The sequence below is a fragment of the Humulus lupulus genome, chromosome 3 (assembly GCF_963169125.1).
Source record: "Humulus lupulus chromosome 3, drHumLupu1.1, whole genome shotgun sequence".
In the NCBI taxonomy this organism is placed as follows: domain Eukaryota; kingdom Viridiplantae; phylum Streptophyta; class Magnoliopsida; order Rosales; family Cannabaceae; genus Humulus; species Humulus lupulus.
Genome location: NC_084795.1, coordinates 119,013,313 through 119,036,820, shown reverse-complemented (window position 1 = coordinate 119,036,820; position 23,508 = coordinate 119,013,313). Strand labels below are relative to the sequence as shown.

The window sequence follows — 23,508 nt, the reverse complement described above, 5'->3', positions numbered from 1 at the left end:
AAATGGGCAGTCAAACTTGGGCAATTAAATATATCTTACTTGTCGCGAGCATCGATAAAAGGACAAGCCCTGGCTGACTTCATTGCAGAGTTCACTGAACTTACAGATAGCGAGCAGACTAAAAAGCCTAATGAGCCTGAGTCTCAAAACCAAACTCCCTCGTGGAAATTATTTACAAATGGTTCTTCTAATGAGTGCCACGCCGGAGCAAGAGTGATATTGATAACGCTGGAAGGGCATCGATTTCACTGCGCAATAAGGTTTGACTTCACTGCTTCTAACAACGAGGCCGAGTATGAAGCATTACTCATTGGGTTGCGTTTAGCCAGGGACATGAATATAAAGGCGCTCGACATCTACAGTGATTCTTAGCTGGTGGTGAATCAAGTCATGGGAGAATACCAGGCACGAGGTTTAAAAATGGTTGCCTACTTAAACAAAACAAGAGATCTATTGGCTCAGTTCGACAAATACACCCTCCAACAAGTACCTCGCGACCAGAATTCTAATGCTGATGCTTTGGCCAAGTTAGCAAGTGCAAAGGATGCTGATACTCTGAATATGGTACCGGTTGAGCGGGTGTCTATGCCAAGCATCCATGCAGAGGAGACCACTATGGTAATCCATATAGCGGATACATGGATGGCACCATATATAGAGTATCTAACGCAAGGCGTGTTACCAACGGACAAAAACAAAGCTAGGCCCTTCAGTGGCAAGCTGCTAGGTATATCCCGGTCGATAGAATCTTGTACTGAAGAGGATACTCAATGCCACTCCTCGGATGTATTTCAAAAGAAAAGGCCAAAGAATTAATGAAAGAGTTACACGAAGGCTTTTGTGGAGACCACGCTGGGGGGCAAAGCTTGTCAAAAAAGATCCTGAGGCAAGGATACTTCTGGCCCACGATGAATGAAGACTCAATGGAGTTTGTGCGGAGGTGTGACAAATGCCAGAGCTTCTCCAAAATCCCACGAGCAACCCCTAATGAGCTTAAACAGATGCAAAGTCTGTGGCCGTTTGCAGTTTGGGGCATAGATCTAATCGGATCTTTGCCCACAGGAAAGGGCGGCGTCAAGTATGTTGTGGTTTCCGTTGACTACTTCACTAAATGGGCCGAAGCCGAGCTGTTCGCAACCATAACAACCAAGAAGGTTCGTGATCAAAAATATCGTTTGTCATTATGGATTGCAAAGGAAAATTGTCTCGGATAACGGCACCTAGTTTGATAGTGATTTATTCACGGATTTTTGCGAACGGCATGACACTATCAAGAGCTTTTCTTCAGTCGCTCATCCCCAAGCAAATGGACAAGTCAAAGCAGTCAACAAAATGCTAAAGGATACATTGAAGAAAAGACTAGAAGAAACTAAGGGGGCGTGGCCAGAATAATTGCTTGAAGTCCTTTGGTCGTACAGAGCTTCCCATCAAACAGCAACAGGCCATACTCCATTCTCTTTAGCTTATGGATATGAGGCTATGTTTCATGTTGAGTTAGATCTGCCTTCGCATCGTAGAATAACGTACGATCAAGGCTCAATGGCCAACTACTGATGGAATCCCTAGACTTGGTCGATGAGAAGCGTGAGCAAGCCCAACTCCGAGTAGCTGCGTACCAGCAAAAATTCACCCGGTATTTCAATTCTAAAGTGCGAGAAAGGAAATTCAATGTCGGAGATCTAGTACTTCGAAGAGTTTTCCTAAACACCTGCGACCAAGTTGTTAGAGTACTCAGACCTAATTGGGAAGGGCCTTACCAGATTGAAGAAGTCCTCCATCCAGGCACCTACAAACTTTCTCGCCTAAATGGAGATCTCATTCCTCGCTATTGGAATGGATAACACCTGCACAAGTACTATCAATGAACAATCCTTCTTAAAGGATTGGCTAGTATTAATTTTACTTTTTACAAGTTATGAAAAAGGGTTGGTCATTTTACGTGACTAATCGCTTATAAGTGTGAGATCTTTTTGATCACTCGTACAGACACGTTTTGTCCATTTATTACGAGAAATATAAGGGACTGAGCGCAGCCAGTCATTCTTGATTGTATTTTATACAAGTATTTGCTCATTACGTGTGTTGTTTTGCTATATTACAATTTTAATTATTTTGCTCCGAGCAATATTGTTCGAACAGGTTTTGGTCAAGGCAAGTGACCAAAGACCTAAAGCTCCTTGATCACTTAGGGGGCACATAAGGTATCTAGTAAGAAAAGCATATCAAAAGGTATGTAAACACATGAGCAAAATAAGTGAAAGCATGCTAGGGTACTTAGAGTATTTTTCAAAAAAATTTATTTTGTTAAATCAAACCAAAGTACTATGCTAAGTTTGGTCATGCGAATAGATGTTATAATAAGATGCAAATATATTGTAATATCAAAATGTATCCTATTACACCGCGAGCAGTTGCTGCTCGGATGTAATTGTTCAATTAAAAGTAAAAGCTGCCCGTGCAGCAATAAATATTCAACTGGAAAATAAGTGTCTTTACATCACGACCCATAGGCCGTGTACTTGAAAAATTAAAGAGAAAGAAAAATAGCAAACTACGAGGCTGGAGGATCTTGAGGGGTGCCTTGGTCGACGACAGTTGTACCTTCATTGTCCGCCCCGTCCACGCCAGTGGCCAAGGAGATTTCGAGCGAGGCAGGTACCCTTTCCCTCTCTTCTTCTGCCAATCAAGCAACGCAACGAGCTATCTCAGCATGCCTTGCATGCTCGGGAAGGTAGCTGAAATCAGCCTCTTGGTTTTGTTTCCAAAATTAATAGAAACACTTAACCATGGCGTTCTTGTACCTTTCCAAATTACTGGCGTTGGCTTTTTCAAGCTTCTCGATCCGGCCCTCCAAGGTTGTAGTCTCTTGTCTGCTCACAATCAATTCATGCTCATGCTTTTTAGCCTCGCAATAGTTGACGTGGTTAGACTCCTTGAAATTGTCTCTTCGCTCGACGACCTTGTCTAGAGCAGTTTGCTTCTCCCTTAACTCCTCAGCCAGTTTGTTCTTCTCCTCGAGCACTGCCTTAAGTTGTTCAGCGTATTTCACTTCAGCAGCTTTGAGTTCTTCAGTGTGCCATTGCTCTAAAGTCCTGGACTGCTCGGTGACAACACCTGAGCGAAGCCGACCGGCAGTAAGGGTCAGCATTGCCTGCGATCAGAGCGAAAGTTAGACTAACTGTAAAGTACAAAGGGCTTTCCCCACAAAAAAAATAATAACTTACACTAGCAAACTCATTCAATGCGCGGGTTAAGATCTGGTCGACGTCTATCGTCTCCGTCGAAGCCATCGCCTCTCGGCAACGTTCGTGCTTCAAAATTTTGGCCACCCTGTCTTTCACCGATCTCAAGGCGCGACTCAATATGTCGCCCCCCGTGGAAGTAGGAGCAGCCTGCTGAGTCTGGTCGGTTGGGGTCGGTGGAGAAGGTGTCAACCCAACAGGAGTAGGGGGAGTTTGCTGCTCGAGAGGAGAAGGAGGTGGTGTTACATTTGCTGAGGGTCCGTCTGCTGGAGGGCTTGCAGTACGAGTTTTCTTGGCTTGAGGCCCTTTACTTCTTTCCCCGGGATGCCTCTTGCTCGTTTTCTGCTTGCTCAAGGGAGCTTCAGGAGCCTCGGGGGCACTGTATATGTCGAGCACATTCTCAGAGTCCATGTCTGTAAGAAAAGCAAATACACGAATAGTGAGATAGTATAAACGATTGAGTATGTTATGTCAGGAAAAGAAACAAAGAAAGTGAAATACCCGAGTTATCATTACTGGTCGCTACATGAAGAAGTCTGAATCTAAATTGGGAGCGTACTTAAAATTGTCGTCCCCGTAAAATAAGTGACGGGGAATTGGCAAACTATCTAAGAGCGAGAGATCAGTACCATTCTCATCCGAGGATTCGTCGAGGGGCTCGAGAGGTTCGGTGGCTTTCTTTTTTCCCTTTCCTGTTGGGGCGGGGGGAGCAGTGTGGCGTGCTGCCCCTTTGGCACACCCACATAGGGCCATTTTGTAAGTGAGCATGCCTTGGTGCTTGATCATTAGTCAAGTCTTGCACCAAGAAACCTCATGGGATAGGGTAGTGGTAGTTTTGTAATATTGCATATGTCTCCCAAACAAAAATCATATATGTTCCTGGGAAGACTTTATTTCCCTCGAAGGCTCCTTAGGGGGAGGTGACCTGGTGACTTAGGGAAGCACCATGGCCATCAGCAGATAGGGGCCAAAGCTGTGTACTCCCTTGCCCTATCAAGGCTATATATTAATAAAATAATATTTATCCATACTTGTCCCTGTGTGCTTCCTTGTTTCCTATGTGTTACTTGTTTATTGTCTTTGTTGGGCCATTGCGTGCCACTTGCCCTGTTGTGTGCTTTGTGTTGTGTGGACGTTCCTAGGAATGACTTGCTTTGTGCTTGCTCATACTTCGTTATTGCCCGTTGCATGTCTGAGATGTGTATGTGGCTAACCACTGAGTTTGTTTGCCTGTAGGTGTGTGTTGTAGGCTGACTTGCTAGCTTGAAGAGTCTGCAAGTGCCGAACGTTCCATCTAGTTGGAGTACCCAAATAGCCGGCCCGTGACAGTTGGTATCAGAACCAGGTTAGAAAGAGCTTGGAAAAACACACTATGGTGAGCAACACTCAGAGGATCGAAGCTCTTGAGAAGTGGTTGGGGAAATTAGATGGCCTGGATGAAAGGGTCAGGGATCTTTCCTCTACAAGTCATAAATCAGGATCGTCTGATGCAAACAATCGCATAGCTGCGCTGGAAAAGGAAAATGATGTTCTCCTATCCAGAATTATTGTGTTGGAGAAAAGAAACACTCCAACAAGTACTTCTGTTTCCCCTCGGTGGGAAGAGCGCATCGCGGAAGTGGAGCGCATGCTGAAGGAACAAGAAGTTTCCATAAATGACACTACGGAAGACTGCAGGGAGGCAGTTGGCGTGCTCAGAGAAGAAATGGCTGAGCTAACTGCCAAGGTAAACCTGACCATGCGAGAGGTTCAGAATGCCCCTGCAATAGGGCCGATAGGTATGGAGTATGGCTGAGCTAAAGTACCCGAGCCGAGGCCCTATAACGGGGCCAGAGACGCAAAGGATTTGGAGAATTTCCTCTTCGACATGGAACATTATTTTAGAGCCGTGCGGGCCGATTCGGAAGACGGAAAGGTCACCATGGCTACCATGTATTTGTCTGGGGATGCCAAGGTGTGGTGGAGGACCAAATATGATGACATAGAGAATGGCAGGTGCACCATCACATCTTGGGCAGACCTGAAGAGAGAAGTAAAGAAGCAATTTCTGCCTGAGAATGTCGCTTACATAGCTCGACGCCAGTTGAGAGAGCTCAAACAAGTCAGGACAGTCCGAGAATATGTGAAGAAATTTTCAGGACTAATGCTCGATATAAAGGACATGTCCAAAGTAGACAGGCTCTTCTGCTTCCTCGAGGGACTGAAACCGTGGGCCAAACAAGAACTTCAAAGACAGCGTGTGTCTGATCTTGCCACCACTCAAGCTGCTACTGAATGCTTAGCAGATTACACTCCGGAGAGCAGCCTGCCGAAAAGGGCTGCTCCTCCAACCAGCTCAAGTAGTGCTGGGAGTAAGAAGTCTGGGAAGTCCTGGCTGGGCAAGAGTGGGGGAGAGAAGAGGACAGCTAAGTCCAATTCTTCCAGTGGTATAGATGCTGCTGCAGGGAGGAAGCCACTAGCTTGTTGGCTTTGCAAAGGCCCACATAAGTCGGCAGTTTGCCCTTACAGGGGCAAGCTGAATGCGATCATTGGCCAAGAACAACAGGGCGAAGGAGAAGAGGAAGACGAAGAGTACGCGCACATGGGCGTTGTCCGCCTGTTGAATGCTCTCAAGAAACATGGCGAAAAAGGGAAGAAGACCCTAGGGAAGGGTCTAATGTTCGTGGATGCCACTATCAATGGCAAGCCCACCAAAAGCGTGATGATTGATACTGGAGCCACCCACAACTTCATCTCTGAACTTGAAGCAAAGCGACTGAGACTGAACCTGGAGAAAGATGCATGCCACAAGAAAGCGATCAACTCCAAGGCCCTGGCCACAACTGGCGTGGCTAAAGGGGTAAAAGTGAGAATCAACACATGGGAGGGGCAGACTGACTTAGTGGTCGTCCATATGGACGACTTCGATGTAGTTTTGGGAATGGACTTTCTAACCGAGAAAGGTGCCATTCCAATTCCTGCCACTGGAAGCTTACTCATAATGGGAGAGACTCCTTCAATGGTGCCTACAAAGGTGAAACCACCCCCTGGTGTGAAGCTTCTATCAGCTTTACAGTTCAAGAAGGGTGTGAAGAAGCAGGAGCCCACGTATGTAGCTGTACCCACCGTGTTCGAAGAAGTAGTGGAAGAAATTGTTCCATAGAAATTACGAGGGTCTTAAAGATGTATGGGGACGTGATGCCAGATAAACTCCCCAAAGCCTTGCCACCAAAGAGAGGGATTGATCACCAGATAGAGCTGGTGCCGAGAGCAAAACCTCCAACTAAAGCGCCTTACAGAATGGCACCCCCTGAGCTAGAACAGTTGAGGAGGCAACTAAAAGAGTTATTGGAGGCATGCTTCATCAGACCATCGAAGGCGCCATTTGGCGCACCGGTGCTATTCCAGAAGAAGCACGATGGGAGCTTGAGACTATGCATCGACTATAGGGCTCTCAACAAGGTGACAGTTCACAACCCCTACCCCATCCCTCTAATCGCTGATTTGTTCGACCAGCTAAGTGGAGCCAAATACTTCACAAAGTTGGACTTGAGATCGGGCTACTATCAGGTGAGGAATGCAGATGGGGATGAACCAAAGACAACATGTGTTACTCGATACGGAGCATTTGAATTTCGAGTAATGCTGTTGGGGTTGACAAATGCACCTGCTACTTTCTGTACACTGATGAAACAAGTATTCCACGAGTATCTAGATAAATTCGTGGTGGTGTACTTGGATGATATCGTGGTTTATAGCGCCACGATTGAAGAGCATCAAGAACACTTGGCTCAAGTGTTTCAGAAGTTGAGAGAGAACCAGCTATATGTGAAGCGCGAGAAATGCTCGTTTGCACAGGAGAGCATCAAGTTCTTAGGCCACGTGGTGGAACGTGGCTGAATTCGTATGGATCTAGAGAAGGTGAGGGCAATCCAAGAATGGAAAGCCCCCACAAATGTAAAAGAACTCTGCTCCTTCTTGGGCCTAGCCAACTACTATAGACGATTTGTGGACGGCTACTCAAGAAGGGCGACACCCTTGACCGAGCTTCTGAAAAAGGGTGTGATTTGGGCGTGGACAGACAAGTGTGCTGAAGCATTCAGGAGTTTGAAGGAAGCCATGATGAAGGATCATGTTCTTTCCTTGACAACTATTAGCAAGCCCTTCGAAGTACAGACAGATGCCTCAGATTATGCCCTGGGAGGGGTACTAGTACAAGAAGACCACCCGATCGCATATGAGAGCCGCAAGGTGTCTGAAGCTGAAAGACGGTATACTGCCCAGGAGAAGGAACTCCTCGCAGTTATCCATTGCTTGCGAGTGTGGAGACATTACTTGCTGGGGTCAAAGTTTGTGGTGAAAACGGATAATGCAGCAGTTATTCATTTCCTTACTCAGCCGAAACTGACCCCTAAGCAGGCTCGATGGCAGGAGTTCGTGGCGGAATTCGACTTCCGTTTTGAGCACAGGGCAGGACGCTTGAACCAGACAGCTGACGCCTTGAGTCGCAAAGCTGAATTGGCGACTCTAAAGATCTTGGCTAGTTTGTCGGCTAGCGTGGTGAACACTCCACTCAAGGAGCGCATCAAAGAAAACCTGGAGAAAGACCCAGTTTTCAGGACCATTCTGAAGCTCATAAAAGAAGGCAAGACTCGCCAGTTCTGGGTTGAGGATGATCTTCTGTGGGCTAAAGGGGTCGCTTGTATGTTCCGAAAGCTAGAGATTTGTGAAGGACATTACTAGGCAAGTGTCATGATACCTTATGGGCAGGTCATCCAGAGTGGTAGAGAACCCATGCCCTCTTGATGCAGGGATACTACTGGCCACAAATGCGAGATGATGTAGTGGAGTACACCAAGACCTGTCTCGTTTACCAGCAAGACAAGGTTGATAGGAACAAGACACTTGGGTTGTTGGAGCCCTTGTGAGTCTCAAGCTGACCATGGGAGAGTGTGCCACTTGACTTTATCACCAGTCTATCGAAGACAGGGGATCTAAGTGTGATCTTGGTGGTCGTGGATAGATTCTCAAAGTACGCAACATTCATCCCAGTGTCGAAGTGGTGTTCGGCAGAAGAGACAGCCAGACAATTTTTCAAGCATATTGTCAAATATTGGGGAGTGCCCCAGAACATTGTTAGTGACTGAGATGGAAGATTCACTGGGACCTTTTAGTCCGAACCATTCAATCTCTTGGGGTCACAACTGAACATTTCCTCGAGCTACCATCCGCAGACAGATGGGCAGACAGAAAGATTCAACGGGATGTTGGAGGAGTACTTGCGCCAATTTGTCAATGTCAATCAGAAGAATTGGCAGCAACTACTCAATGTAGCTCAATTTTGCTTCAACTCTCAAAAGATTTCATCATCGAATAAGAGCCCTTTTGAAGTTGTTAATGGATAGCAACCACTGTTGCCCCACATAGTGGATGAATATCGCGATTGGAACCCGCGAGCCTTTCACTTCATAAAAGACTAGAAGAAAACAACAGAGATTGCCCGAGCTTATTTAGAAAAAGCATCAAGAAGAATGAAGAAGTTGGCAGATCAGAAGTGCAGACCACTGGAGTTCAAAGCAGGTGACTTAGTGTTTATCAAGCTGAGGCCCGAACAGTTGAGATTCCAAGGGGACAAAGACATCAGACTCATTTGCAAGTACGAGGGTCCGGTCTCAATCATCTCAAAAGTTGGCCTAACTTCCTAAAAATTCGACCTACCAGCTTGGATGAAGATACACCCAATCTTTCACGTCAGCAACTTAAAGTCGTATCATGAAGATCCAGCAAATCCAGAGCGCAACCAGTCAACCAAAGGAGGAGTCATCGTTCAGCCAAGGAACAAGCGTCAACCTGAAGAAATCCTGGCGGAAAGGACGGTCACCACTGACCGTAAAAAGCATAAAGAGTATCTGGTAAAATGGAAGGGGCTCGCAGATTACGAGATCAGCTGGGAGAGGGCGGAAGACTTGAAGAAGCTCACGCAGAAGATTGAAGATCTACAAGCTACATCGTCGAGGACACCGAAGGATTGAGTAGGGGAGAGTGTGGCGTGCTGCCCCTTTGGCACACCCACATAGGGCCATTTTGTAAGTGAGCATGCCTTGGTGCTTGATCATTAGTCAAGTCTTGCACCAAGCAACCTCATGGGATAGGGTAGTGGCAGTTTTGTAATATTGCATATGTATCCCTGACAAAAATCATGTATGTTCCTGGGAAGACTTTATTTCCCTAGAAGGCTCCTTAGGGGGAGGTGACCTGGTGACTTAGGGAAGCACCATGGCCATCAGCAGATAGGGGCCAAAGCTGTGTACTCCCTTGCCCTATCAAGGCTATATATTAATAAAACAATATTTATCCATACTTGCCCCTGTGTGCTTCCTTGTTGCCTATGTGTTACTTGTTTATTGTCTTTATTGGGCCATTGCGTGCCACTTGCCCTGTTGTGTGCTTTGTGTTGTGTGGACGTTCCTAGGAATGACTTGCTTTGTGCTTGCTCATACTTCGTTATTTCCCGTTGCATGTCCGAGATGTGTATGTGGCTAACCACTGAGTTTGTTTGCCTGTAGGTGTGTGTTGTAGGCTGACTTGCTAGCTTGAAGAGTCTGCAAGTGCCGCACGTTCCGTCTAGTTGGAGTACCCAAATATCCGGCCCGTGACAAACAGCAGCCCACGGGGCGCTGGAGGGTTCCCTGATTGTCACTCCAGTTGCCCTCCTCGGAGGTGGTTGTGACACGTCTGGGTGCTGCTCGGGAACCTCTCCACCAGTGGCACTCCCCGTTGTTGACTCCCTCACATCCTGATGAGGGGCCAAAAGGCCGACCAGTCTTAGATTGGCCTCTATGACCAGTTGTTTGACACTTTTCTCTATGTCAGTCATGCTGGCTAGAAGGGATGATCGCATCTCCATGTGTTGAGTAGAGTCTAGTCGCGACCATGTCAGTCGTCAGGAAATACTCTAGATGGTACTTCCCCACGTTCGAGATATAAGTGGTGTTAGTCAGGAAAGTGCGACCTGTTTCCTAGTGACAAAAGTGGAAAAACCCCATGTATTCTTGGTTGGGGTTAGATTTTAGGTCGAACAGATAGTTGACCTCATGTGGTGTGGGGAGGGGCCATTTCTTATGGCTATAGAGGATATAGAGTGCAGCAAGCATTCTATATTCGTTGGGATTTATTTGAAAATGGGCGACCCCGAAGTAATTGGCCACCCCCTGAAAAAAAGGATGAAGAGGCAGGGTCGCTCCTGCCTCGATGTGGTAACTCGACCAGGCGTTGAAAGCGCCTCCAGGAAAGTTTGCCTGTTGGTCCTGAGTGGGTTGGACTAGTGTCACCCCAGGAAGTCCATATTTTTTAATATAATTAGCGATCATCCTGATCGTTACCCGGCTGACAGGAGCGACGTACCATTCAACATCTGGTTGAACGACATTTCGAGGCTGAGCGCGAGTTTGAATGTTAGGGTCAGGGATATTTCTTTCCCGACCACTGGTCAAGGGAACTCCAGCCTGAGGAGCAGGCTGATTTGAAGGGTTTGAAGGTTTCTTTTTCTGGGCAGTGGATTTTACTCTACCCATGGCTGGAAGATTTGACTGAGGTCTATTGGGTGGGGTTCGAGAAAAAGGAATTTCTGGTATCAGCAGCAACGGATGCTCCTCGTCTTCAAGTAATTGGGCAAGCAAGTCGTCATCGATAGGCCTTTCACCTCCCCACAGATTTTGCATGAAAAGCTACAAACAGAGAAAGGGGGGGTGAGAACGTAAAGCCTAAAAAGTTGTGTTGAGAGTTAGAATAATATTGCTCACGTATAAAAGTTAAGATTTTATACGGCCAACAGCATTCTAGCAAAAACACTAAGTTCTATACGAGCAGTTTGAAAAACAGATTGAAAAACGAAAGTAAAAAGTTTTTCGGGAAAAAAGATTTTTCGACTCCGAAGGGGCGAGAAAAACCCAGTTTTTCAGCTAGCCTAAAAATCAAATTTTTACTTCGATTTTACACCCTAAACCTACAATCTCGACTACCAAACTGGCTCCTAACTCCTACGAAACATTACTTCACTACCCTATCAAACATCTATTGGTATACACTCAATCCCCATAATAGTTTCAGCCAAGAACATGCAAAATTTCAGAGATAAAAATAAGTATGAAACAGTTTTGCATGGCAACTCAAACATCTAAGAAGTTTGTGAAACTTACTTAGATGAAGAACGGAGTCTGAACACGAAGTCTGAACACGAAGTCTGAACATGAAAGCTTCCGAGCGTCCAGATGTGAGTTCCTGGGAATTTCTGGGCTCTGAAGATGAATTTCTTCGAACTTCTTGGAGAGGAGATGGCAAGTGAAAAGTAAAAAAGTAACAATGTGGATTTGGGGTATTGTGTAATGACCATCAGACAAATTATTGGAAAACTAAAAAAGACTTGATTGGACATGATTGATCACCTTTTTTCGAGAAAGCATGGGCAGCTCTGACAGATTTCGTGGGGTATTCGAAGGGTCAATTTCCTAAGTTTACTTATTGCTGGTCACAATGAATAAACTTGGGGGGCAAATGTTTACCCTAAAAACGGTTGCTGATGACGTGGCAGGGATTTCTCACATGTGGTTGACACGTGGCAGAAGTGTTGTTCGGCTATCAACCAGAAGCACATCACTTCGTCAGGCTTAATTATAAGATACGACCAGTCAGATCGTATAGTTTGTTTTATTTACTTCTAAAATTGTAATCTTATAATAATTACATTGAATATTTCCTCATTATGACCTTGATACGCTGTTATTAAGGAAAGATATGGCCCATTGGCCCATGTAACCCTCCTTGAGCCTATAAATATACATGAAATAGCTCAAGGAAAGGACTTTTGATCCCTGAGTTTCTTTGCTAAGATAGAGAGAGAAAGAGAGATATAGTGCAATTATCCATCGTTTCATTGTATTTCTTCAAAGATTTGTAAAACTCAAGAACCCTAGTTCTTTGATCACAGCTTTGAGATTCAATATCAATAATAGCACTAGGTGGACGTAGGTCATTACCATTCTTTGGGGTCGAACCACTATAAATCCTTGGTGTTTTCTTCTTTTCCATTGGATTATATTCTTAATTATCATTTTATCTTCTATCGTACATTTGACTCCGTGTCGTTGGCCAAATCGTGGGTCAACACAAACAAATAATCATGAAAATAAAACATGTGAGCAAAGTGATTGACCAAGTCAAAAAAATGATTTCTATTCTTTTAATGATATAAAATGAGATTACAAAGAAATTTAGATGTGTTTGTTGTTTAGGTTCTGAGTTTTATCTGTTTATTATTGTGTTCTTTGCTCGAGGGCGAGAAAAGATTGAGTTTGGGGGAATTCGATAAATCTAGTTTATGTTATTTTTAGAGTGTGTTTTAGTCTTAGTTTCGAGTCAAATTGTGTGTTTTGTGCGGTATTATGCTTGTGTTTGTTTTTTTCCAGGTTTTTCTATGAAATTGAGAATGGAGAGGAAATGAGCGGATTTACTTAGGAAATTGGGTATTTTGGGGACCTTTTGGCCATTTTGTGTGAGTTCGGGAGAGCCAGGAACATTCGAGATGAATATGATGCTAAACGATGGTTAAAAAGGCTATTAAAGGACAAAGGATCCCAGAAGTCGTGTCTTGGTCTATCAAGTCGCAACACGCATGGAGGCAGAGGCGAATCAACAAGGGGGACCAAAAAGACACGGGTCGCGACTTGGTCTATCAAGTCGCGACGCCTGAACTTCCACAGACGGGATGAATACACAAAAAGACATGGGTCGCGACTCAGGAATGAGCAAGTCGCGACCCGCCTCACCAAAAGGGAAAACGTGTTTTGTTTAAGTGTGAATTTTAGGTCATTTGTGAGGAGATTTTTTTTATTACGGGATTGTAGCTGTTTAACTCTAATACTCTATTTTTATTCAATTTTTAGTAGTTTAATTCTATGTTTATGAACATCTATTTTATTGTTTTAGTCATGCCTGTTATGAACTAAACATCTTTTCTAGGGTTTACTGTAGTCACTTGGATATTTGTTAATTTTCTATGAAGTTTATATAATTTCTTCTTCTTCTATCCTCTCTCTATATGATTTGTGCTTAATGTGTGTGGATAATTGATCACTATTTACATGATTTATGATTTTGATTCGAGATCCGAGAGGGGAAAGTTGAATATTCTATAATCATATAGACATAAATTGCATATAGGACGAGAGTACATGTAGGGTTTGTGTAGCGTTTAGGGTTTCTACGCTTCATGCCTGCTACATGTTAAAATTTATCACAAATATGTAGAAAGTTTGTATATAGGTTGAGATCTTTTTATCTTGAAAAAGAATTAGGACTTTTTTAGTTAACCCTATATTAGGATAGAAATTGAAGTATTATATGCACTGGTTATTAACTTTAACAGGTTGAAAAGTTGATGAAGTTAATACCCTATGTATTTAATTATTGAATCAATTTTTATAATTACACAGTTTATTTCAATTTTAAGTTTTAGTTTAAAAATCACTCTATTTTCGACAGCCAAATAGAAAGCTAGAATTGGCTATTGGTACTTGATTGATAGTCTTCATGGGAACGATTCTTATTTACTATCTATATTACTTGAATCGACTATGTATACTTGCACATTATATTTTTGCTATCAGGAGCTCATGGCGGCAAATAATGTTCTTAATGACGTAGGCCAGAGCCTTCTTGGAAGTGATGGTAGCGAGAGGTTCGACCTCAACCCACTTTGTGAAGTAGTTGATCGCCACAATTGCATATTTCACTCCCCCATTTCTCGTGGGTAAGGACCCGATAAGGTTAATGCCCCAAATTGGGAAAGGCCAAGGACTTGTCATCTGAGTGAGCTCATTTGGAGGAGCTCGGGGTATGTTGGCAAAGTGTTGGCACTTGTCACACTTCTTGACATAATCAATCGCATCACCATTCATAGTAGGCCAGAAGTACCATTGTCTCAAGATTTTCTCAGCGAGGCTCTGCCCCCAGTGTGGTCCCTGGAAAAGCCTTCATGCACTTTTCGGAGTATAAGACTGGCTTCATTCTTGGACACACATCAGAATAAGGGCAATGAATATCCTCGCCTGTACAACTTATTTTCCATGAGCACATACTGAGGTGCCTGATAAAGCAGCATTTGAGCTTCCTTTTTGTAATGTGGCAACTCCTTGGAGACAAGGTACTTCACAATGGGTTCCATCTAGCCATCCTGGGGTTGGACCGCTTCTACCTCCTCGGGGGCTGAGATGCTCAGAGTGGCTAAGTAGTCAATGGGACTATGTTAATTAACTCGGCGTCCTTGGTGGTAGTAAGCTTGGCCTGAGCGTCAACATTAGCATTCTGTCCCAGTCATTATGGTAAATTTCTTGAATTTGTGTAGCATTTCTTGGGTTTTTTCCAGATAAGAAGCCATCTTTGTCCCCCGGGCCTAGTACTCTTCGAGTACCTGATTGACTATGAGCAGGGAGTCACTGAAGATCTCAAGGCCCTCAGCCTTGAGCTCAAGGGCTACTCGGATCTTAGCAATAAGTAATTTGTACTCAACCTTGTTGTTGGAGGTATCGAATTCAAACCTCAAGGCATTGTGAACTCTGTACCCTTCGGGGGATACCAAGATCAAGCCCGCCCCTGCTCTGTTCTCATTGGAAGACCCGTCTATGTACAGCTTCTAGGTAGGCCCAACCACTAGGGCATCCCCAGGCCTCTCATGGTTTCTCGTGCACTTGGCAATGAAATCTGATAGTGCATGTCCCTTGATGGAAATCCTTGGGTGATACGTGATGTTGAACTGACTCAGTTCGACCTCCCATTTAAGGAGTCTTCTAGATGAATCCGGATTCTAAAGCACTTGCCGCAAGGGATGGTTAGTGAGGACTTTGATGGGAAGCGCCTGGACACAGGGCCTTAGCTTCCGAGAAACCACCGTTAGGCAAATTGTTAACTTTTCCATAAGCAGGTATCTAGACTCTACTCTGAGGAGCCTCTTACTTGTATAGTACTCAGGATGCTGGAGGCGACCTTCCTCATGCACTAAGGCGACACTAATGGCACTCTCCGAGACAGCCATATAAAGGAGGAGGGGCTCTCCATCTATGAGTTTCGAGAGGATCGGTGGGTAGTCATATGTACCTTTAACTGCTGGAATGCCTGTTCGCACTCCTCCGTCCATTCGAACCTCTGACCTCCTTGGAGTATGTTGAAGAACGGTATGCACTTACCAGTTGCCTTGGAGACAAAGCAACTTATGGCTGATATCCTCCATGTGAGGCTCTGGACATCTTTATGCTTGCGGGGAGATGGCATCTCAACTAGAGATTTGATCTTCTCGGGGTTTGCCTCTATTCCTCGGGCACTGGCAATGAAACCCAGGAACTTCCCAGAGGCAACTCCAAAAGTTCACTTTTTGGGGATTCAACTTCTTCCCGAACCTACGAAGTACAGAAAACACTTCTGTGAGGTCTTTCACGTGGTCGGGGGCCATTCTGGATTTGACCAGCATGTCATCCATGTAAACCTCCATGTTCCAACCCAACTGGTTCTTGAACATACAATGTACTAGTCTCTGATAGGTGGAAGCAACATTCTTGAGCACGACGAGCATAACTTTGTAGCAGTACACACCCTTATTAGTTCAGAAGCTGGTGTGCTTTTGACCCCCGCATGCATGGAGATTCGGTTATATCTTGAGTACATGTTCATAAAGAAAAGGAGCTCGTATCCGGAGGTGGCATCGACCATCTAATCTATCTTCAACAAGGAAAACAATCCTTTAGGCAAGCCTTGTTTAGGTCAGATAAATCTATGCAGGTCCTCTAGGTGCCATTTGGCTTGGGCACCAGGACCGGATTAGAAAACCATTTTGGGTACTAAGCTTCTTGGATGAAGCCATTCGTGAGAAGCTTGCCCACCTTCGCCTTCAAAGCTAGTGCTCGGTTTAGGTCGATCGTCCTCTGCTTCTGCTGGATTGAAGCAACATTGGGGTCAATGCTCAAGGCGTGGCATATTATATTTGAGTTGATGCATGTCATGTAAGAGTGAGACCAGGCAAAGACATCTTGGTTATCTCAAAGAAAGCTCACCAGCGCTTCTCGGACCTCCGCCTGAGGGATGCGTCAAGGATCACCTCCTCCATGGGCTCGACAGCCTTCTCTTCTTGAACTTTGGGGTCCAAGTGCATGGGGACGGGTCATTCATGGTTAGCCCAATCTTCTCGTAAGCTGAATTAAACAGGGTGTTCACAAAATTCTTGTTGTCCACCAAGATCCAAGCCACCATCATGTTGGAAATCTGGCTCTCGACCACTAAATGATCGTGGTGGGGAAAATGCACTCTCCAAGAATTGTCCTTGGAGAATGTGATGACTTGGTCTGTCATCCTAGGCATCTGTGCTGGCAGCTGAGTTAATGTCAGTACCTCGTCGTCATGATTCAGGGCTCGCACATATCTATTTTACGAACCCTGGGAGGTGCCCCCCAAGTGGGGTCCTTTGGAGATAGTCCCCACTCTCCCAATCACTAGGGGAGGCCCATGGACTACCTGCTGTTGTGGAGCTGCAGACACTACGCCCAGAGCCTGGGGAGCTACCTGCTGCAGAGGCACTCCTACAACCGAGGCCTGAGCCAGGTGTTCTCCACCCCAAGCATACTGTTGTAAATGCCCTAACTTGATGATATTCTCAATCTCATCCTTGAGTTGTCGAAACTCGTTGGTGTAGTGCCTCACATCATTATGGAACCGATAAAAATCTGTTGGTATCCCTTCTCTCCCTTTCCCTCCGAATGGGTTGTGGTTTCCATGGGTGGACGTGTTGCTCCATGGCCAATAAGATGTTCTCCTGAGAGTCCACTAGGTTCGTGTACTAGAAGTACTGCGAGACATACTTATCGTTGGGGGTTGCTCCTTGTCCTGTCAAAGCTACCCTAGTTTCCTTGGGCTTCCTGCCCTTGCCTTTGGCCTTGTGCCTATTTCTGCTAGGGATGAGTACTGGGTCCCCGGACCCACGGGGCTCAGAAGTCAACAGAGCGGGGGAAATGACGGGTCTGCCAAACGCTCTAACCTGTCGTTGACGGTGAAATCTCGTCAACGAAATTAGGTCAGAAAACTCAAAGGTAAATGCAACGATGTTTAGATAAGAACTTAGAATTAACTTATGAAAGGATAAACACAGATGAACAATGGAGTGAAAAATGTATATTGCTTAATAGCCTCTGCATACAATGAATTTTCCAACCCCCCCTCAGGTGGTGTTCCAGTCCATTTTATAGTAGGCTCTAATGGCCTTAGATACATGGTGGTCCAGGGGACCAAATGGTACATAAGTACTATGTCAGGGGAGTGGCTTCAGAGGTTGTGGTCGTACATCAGTACAGGAGCAGGTGTCAGGAGGATGTCTCCACTACTTGTCTGTACCCATGTCTGATGAGTGGCGGCAGGCGTAGTGGCGCAGGTGGTAATGGTGTCGACTCTGACCCTTGGCCGTAGACGTACGGGCCATAACTCTTACCCCAGCAGTCCCACTGGTACTGGTGTCCGTACTCAGTACTAGGTCGTAAAAGTACGTCCCATTCGACTCGTATTAGAGCCTCTAAGCATAGGGGTCTCAAGGTGTAAGGAATGGGACCCTTGGTGCATGGCCTTACTCATGTGGCCACTAGGTGACGTAGCTCTCATTCCTTTGCGAGGCCCCCTCGGAAGGCTTATTGATGGTGCGACTCTCTTGGCTGTTCACGGGGCCAAATGTGTTGCAGATGTGACTCCCATGAGGCTATGTGCGAGGCCGCCACCAAGGGGCCTATCTGGCGAGGCCACTCCGTGGGCATGGGCGAGGCCACTTTGAGCCTAAGTGGCGAGGCCACCTTGGGGGCCATGGGTGAGGCCACTTTGAGCCTAAGTGGCGAGGCCACCTTAGGGGCCATGGGCGAGGCCACTTTGGGCCTAAGTGGCGAGGCCACCTTGGGGCCATGGGCGAGGCCACCTTGGGCCTAAGTGGAGAGGCCACCTTGGGGCCATGGGCGAGGCCACTTTGAGCCTAAGTGGCGAGGCCACCTTGGGGCCATGGGCGAGGCCACCTTGGAGCCATGGGCGAGGCCACCTTGGGCCTAAGTGGCGAGGCCACCCTGGGGCCATGGGCGAGGCCACGTTGGGCCTAAGTGGCGAGGCCACCTTGGGGCCATGGAGGGCCTCGCTGGTGGCGCGTGCCTGATGGCCTCGCTAGGAGGTACATGCCTGATGGCCCGAGGACCTAATGAGAGTGTAGGCATATGGGGGTCTAAGTGCGTTCTTTGGGTCTTTTATAAGCATGGAACATTGAGCATCCACGGGTGTATGTCCTGGGCGTCTTTGGCAGCGTTTACGGGTATGAGTGCATCTTGACCCGTGAGCATGTCAGCCTTGCGCGGGCACGTCGGACCTCACTATGTGAGGGCCTTGTGCACCTATCCTCTTGCAGTATTCAATGTGGCCCCTTAGCTTAGCAGGGCCAAACCTTGTGGCTCATAATGTGTTGTTTCTCAGGAGATGATCTCTTGTATTCAACAAGGCCTACAGGCTCGGGCCCAATAGCATGAATAAGTGACCTTTGTCCCTATGTTCCAACCTGGGACTAAAGAGTTTTTATTTGGTGGATTTTTGGCATCCACACCTGGGCATCCTACCAGTTAATGTATTCTTGTGCTCGACGAATGAAGTTGTCGAGCCTGTGGCATCCCCTCTGCTAGATGTCATCCCATAAAAAGGACCCTGCGTGATGGCTGCCTACAAGGCCATTAGCTGCTGGTCTTCATTGACCCTCTTGGTCGTAGTGGCTTCCTCCTTGAAGCGCTTGATGTAGGCCTTGAGGGTCTCGAGGGATCCTTGCTTTATGTTGGCCAAGGCGTTGACCTCAAAGTTCACCTTTTGAGCAGCTATAAATTGTCTTCGAAAATGAGGACGAGAGTTGGTGCTAGGAATGAATGGACCCTGATTTTTGCTTCTTGGAACACTCATCCGCCGGTCCCATCAAGGTGAATGAGAACACATAGGACTTTCCATTCTCAGAGACACGATGCACCGACATCAATCAATTAAACTTTGACAGATGGTTGGTGGGATCTGTGCTGCTGTCATAAGACGTGATGGTTGACATCTTGAAGCCTCGTGGTAACGGGGCTTCCACACTATGGGGAGCACAAGGCTCCCCATCCTCATCCTCCAAGTCAGAGTTATGGCCTTGCCTTTGGGCCATCTTGAGCATAATCCTTTTCAAGCTCTCCAATTCCGCGCGAAGAGGATCGCAGTCTTGATTGGCTTTTTGTGTCGAGTGTTCTCTCTTTCGGGAATTAAGATTACCCTGGAGATCTGGGTGATCTCTTCTCCTGGGGTTTCCCCTGGGAGCTGCTATACCCCTACGAGCATTTAAGTCATCTCGTAGGACTGGTTTACCTCGGTGGAAACCACTATCCTCAGGCTATCCTACTTCGTTCTCCTCGTCAGACTCGATGTGTTCGTTATTAACCAAGATGTTGAGGCCTTGTTCTTGGTTAACGGAGACATTCTTCAAGCTGGACCCTTGGCTGGGGTTTCTGCAGGGTTGGAGAGGTGTTGGGAGGACACCACCTCCAGGCCTAGCACGATCTGTCCCATCGCGCCTAGACAGAACGCCCCGGGCTCCATGGGTGCTAGCAGCCTGGCGATGTCCTCGGACACCTTTCCCTTTATCCCTGTTTGCTCTCCTTGGGGCCTTGTTGTGTTCAGGGGCTCGATGAGCCTTCTTTTGTCCCAGAGTAGGGTTTTCATCGAGCTTCCCTTGCCACGATCTTGTGGCGGATGTAGGGCTCCAGCTCCAGTTGGGTGCGCACGCGACACGCAATTTGACAGATCTTGCGCCACATCAGCAGGGTGCTCAGGAGGTACACCTATGGTGTTAATAGGCCGCACTCCATCTGAGTGCATGGGTAGCACGCCAACTAGCTACCTAGATGGTACTTCGTCATGCGGGTCACTCGCAGCCCTTGGGCCACCAAAGTAGCCCTCATGGCGTTGACCATCTCCTATAGGGTGGCAATGTTTCCCTTTTAGGCATCAATTTTTTGCTACTGGGTAGCCACCTGGTCGCGAAGCACCACCACCTCTGGCAAGTCCTCTGCGTCCATAGGCTGAGGATAATCCTCCTCATAGTATTCATCGTCACCACCGTCGTCTACACCATCATAATTGACGTTTTAGTCGTAATCCTCCTGGACCATCTTCGGGAGGTCTTATGGAGATGGACGGATGGTTTCTCCTCCCTCAGCCCCGGCAGGAGGAGCTACATCCTCTAGTGCATTCTGTCTAGTGGTTACCATGTTCGTCTTCTTCAAGCTCTCAAAGAAAGCACCAAAATATTGACTATCTTTTTCGCTATCAACCTAATATAAGAACTTGATAGAAAATTAAAGAAAATAACACAAAAGTTTTACGTGGTTCAAGTTATAAAAGAGCCCTAGTCCACGAGTCTTTGGTATTAGTGAGTTTAAAGCTTGTTGGAGCAAGCTTCAATGGAGTCTCAAACAACATATATATTGCTTTGAGCTTACAATGCTTAACTAGCCAAAGTTATTAACCCTTTTCAAGGAGATACCCAAGCCTATTTATAGGGGCATGGGTCATTAATGTTTTTAGTGGACAATTAATACAACATTCCCTGATTATTTGGGGAGTAAATTCTAATTAATTACATTGGGATGCACTGATAAAAACCACGGGCCCAGGCGGATTGCACGGGACTCATTTGCAAAAAGTTGCCCACCAACCTTTCGAGGAACAGGTATTTGACAGTGTCAGAATACGGATGCATGTTTTTCCATGTCAGGCGGTGTTGTGGGAAATGACGATTGTCGAGTGTACAAACTCGACACCACTACTCAAGGCTCACCAAAATTTGTCAGACGATCTTCTGATGGACCACAGCTGCAGTGATTGACACCTGGCAGTCAATCTAGGTCCCGAGGACAAAATCCTAAACCTGGAGGATTGATGAATGAAGAAAGCAAGAGAACCGCCTAAATTGTCCTCGGGGTGTGGCCTTGGAGACATCCACGCCTTAGAAACAGACCACAGGACGTGGCCTTGCTTAGACGGACCTCGGGGCATGGCCTCACTTGGAGACATCCATGTCTGGCCGGATCATAGTACTCGGAGGAGTTCTACACTCAGAGGAGCCCTACGCAAGCTCTACAGAACCTCATTAGCGTTCTAGGAGCTTAATTACTCCTCTAATGATTCCCACATGTATAGTGGTAAAAAAAATGGACAACACATCCTAATACCCATCGAGCAACAACTTGTGAAACTAACTTGATTTGCCTATCGAGCCCCATCGAGTACTTATCGAGCATATATCCTAATACCCATCGAACACCATTGAGCCCATCGAGAAACAACCTATAAAACTAACTCGATCTACCTATCGAGCCCCATTAAGCAAAATCTTATAAAACTAACCCAGTCTACCTATCGAGCAAACATCGAACCCCCATTGAGCACCTATCGAGCCCAAAACAAAGACACATAACAAAAAAAAACTTACACCACCATCTTGTCTTGACATCCCTCACTTTTTTATTATTGATCTTCTCGATCAGCCACCTACAAAATGTCTTATATTCTCTTTCAGTCGATGCCTTCACAGGGACAAGAACTAAAGGACCCTCAACTATCTCCCAACGAGTTTGTTTCCTCGTTAGGTCAATGTAGTCATCTAGATGTGTTGGGCGACATCTTCTCCTTTTAAATTGAACCTCAGTGACGTCACCAGTCTCGACAACAGCTACGCCAGGCATATCAAGAGTGCCTAAGACAACAACAGGCAGAGGTGTAGACGGATCAACTTCAACCTCTTAATTATCTGGTAGAATGTCTTACTCTATATCTGATGAGTATGATGTCGAGCGATCTTCTACCAATCTCATAATTCTATTCAACTGATCCATCATCATCAATTGATTCTTGAGGAAGGTCTCCTAATTTTTGAAGAGGGTCTCATGTTGACCTTCTACCCTTTCCAACTTCTCTACCAACTGTCACCAGTCAAGATGCTCAGGTGGAGCAAGGGCTGGGGTTGTGGTTAGGACAACTGCAGTCTCTTAATCAACATCATCATCAACAAAAATATTAGCTGCCCTGAAAATCGTTGCCACCTTTTCAGCCTTTTTTTTAATATCAGGGGTTGTTCATAATCAGCTTCTCCCTCTTTATCATCGTCGCCTAGCCCAGGATAAAGTGGCACATCACTCTCTATCAGGCCACTGCAATAATCTATCTATGAAGGACGGGGCTTCAACATTGGAAATGGATGAATCTCCATGAAGTAGAGCCCAAATGGAAATGGAACTCGTCCTTTTTCTTACTATTGATCTTCTGTAACATCAACGGATGCAAGATAACTCCACATAATTATAATTCCCAGTCATAAAGAACTGTTTGAAAGGGGATTCTTTTGTCCTTTCTATCAACCTAAACTCCTCAAACTTCATTTTAATTGTATTCATATGAACAGTGTCCCTATAGGTGACACAATCAAGAAAGTGATCTCTGAAGGGAATTAAAAACTTCGTCATCTGCAAAAATAATATAGCAATGAAAAGAATCAGTGAAAACACACAAGAAAAAATTGGGAACAAATATTGGGCATATTATCGAGCTCCATCGAGTAAATGAGAATAACTATCGAGCTCTTATCGAGCCCTGTTGAGTAATTTTTTTTTTTTAAAAAAAGCATTCAATCATATCGAGCACCTATCGCGCCCAATCGAGCTCTGTCCAACAAAAGCTTAAGCAAGTAAAATAAAACTATCGAGCCTTGTCGTGTAAACTACAAAGAAAAATTAGGGAAAATTATCGAGCCCCGTCAAGCTTTGTCGGGCAAAACTTCAAACACAAATGAAGCATACATGTTTGGTAATTATCGAGCATTATCGAACACCTATCGAGCATTATCAAGCAAACACTAAAAAATTACAAAAAGAAAAAACCTAATCTAACAATTTCATATACCTAGATCAAAATCAACAAAAATATGAACAAATGCAGACACAAATATCTATCAAACAAGATATAGAAACCATATCTCAAATTTCATACATTTTTTACACTAAAAAAGACAAAAGATTTAGCCTTAACCTTGATTTGTGTTAGCGTTAATGGAGGGACGACGAGATCGAGATACAGAGATGAGAGAAAGAGAGATATGGGCTTTGGGGTTCCTTCGTCAGCGAGGTTCGATGACTTGGTCTTTGACTAGGTTTGAAGA

At 45.6% G+C, this 23,508-nt stretch overlaps 1 protein-coding gene across 1 annotated transcript; it reads right to left on the bottom strand.

Annotated features, from left to right (window-relative positions):
* Nucleotides 1-2,381: 2,381 nt before the first annotated feature.
* LOC133821323 (uncharacterized) lies at nucleotides 2,382-5,143 on the bottom strand. The gene is made up of 3 exons (XM_062253688.1): nucleotides 3,744-5,143; nucleotides 3,225-3,655; nucleotides 2,382-3,151 (listed from the first exon to the last, which is right to left on the bottom strand). The coding sequence occupies exons 2-3, from the start codon at nucleotides 3,651-3,653 to the stop codon at nucleotides 2,768-2,770; spliced, it is 813 nt and encodes a 270-aa protein (XP_062109672.1). The 5' UTR covers nucleotides 3,654-3,655; nucleotides 3,744-5,143; the 3' UTR covers nucleotides 2,382-2,767.
* Nucleotides 5,144-23,508: the final 18,365 nt, after the last annotated feature.

Bases quoted from the DNA above. Each gene is read 5' to 3' on its own strand.
- LOC133821323 (XM_062253688.1), bottom strand. From the start codon at position 3,653: ATGGACTCTGAGAATGTGCTCGACATATACAGTGCCCCCGAGGCTCCT. The intron at 3,152-3,224 runs GTAAGTTATTAT...CTCTGATCGCAG, and splicing joins CATTGAATGAGTTTGCTAGT to GCAATGCTGACCCTTACTGC.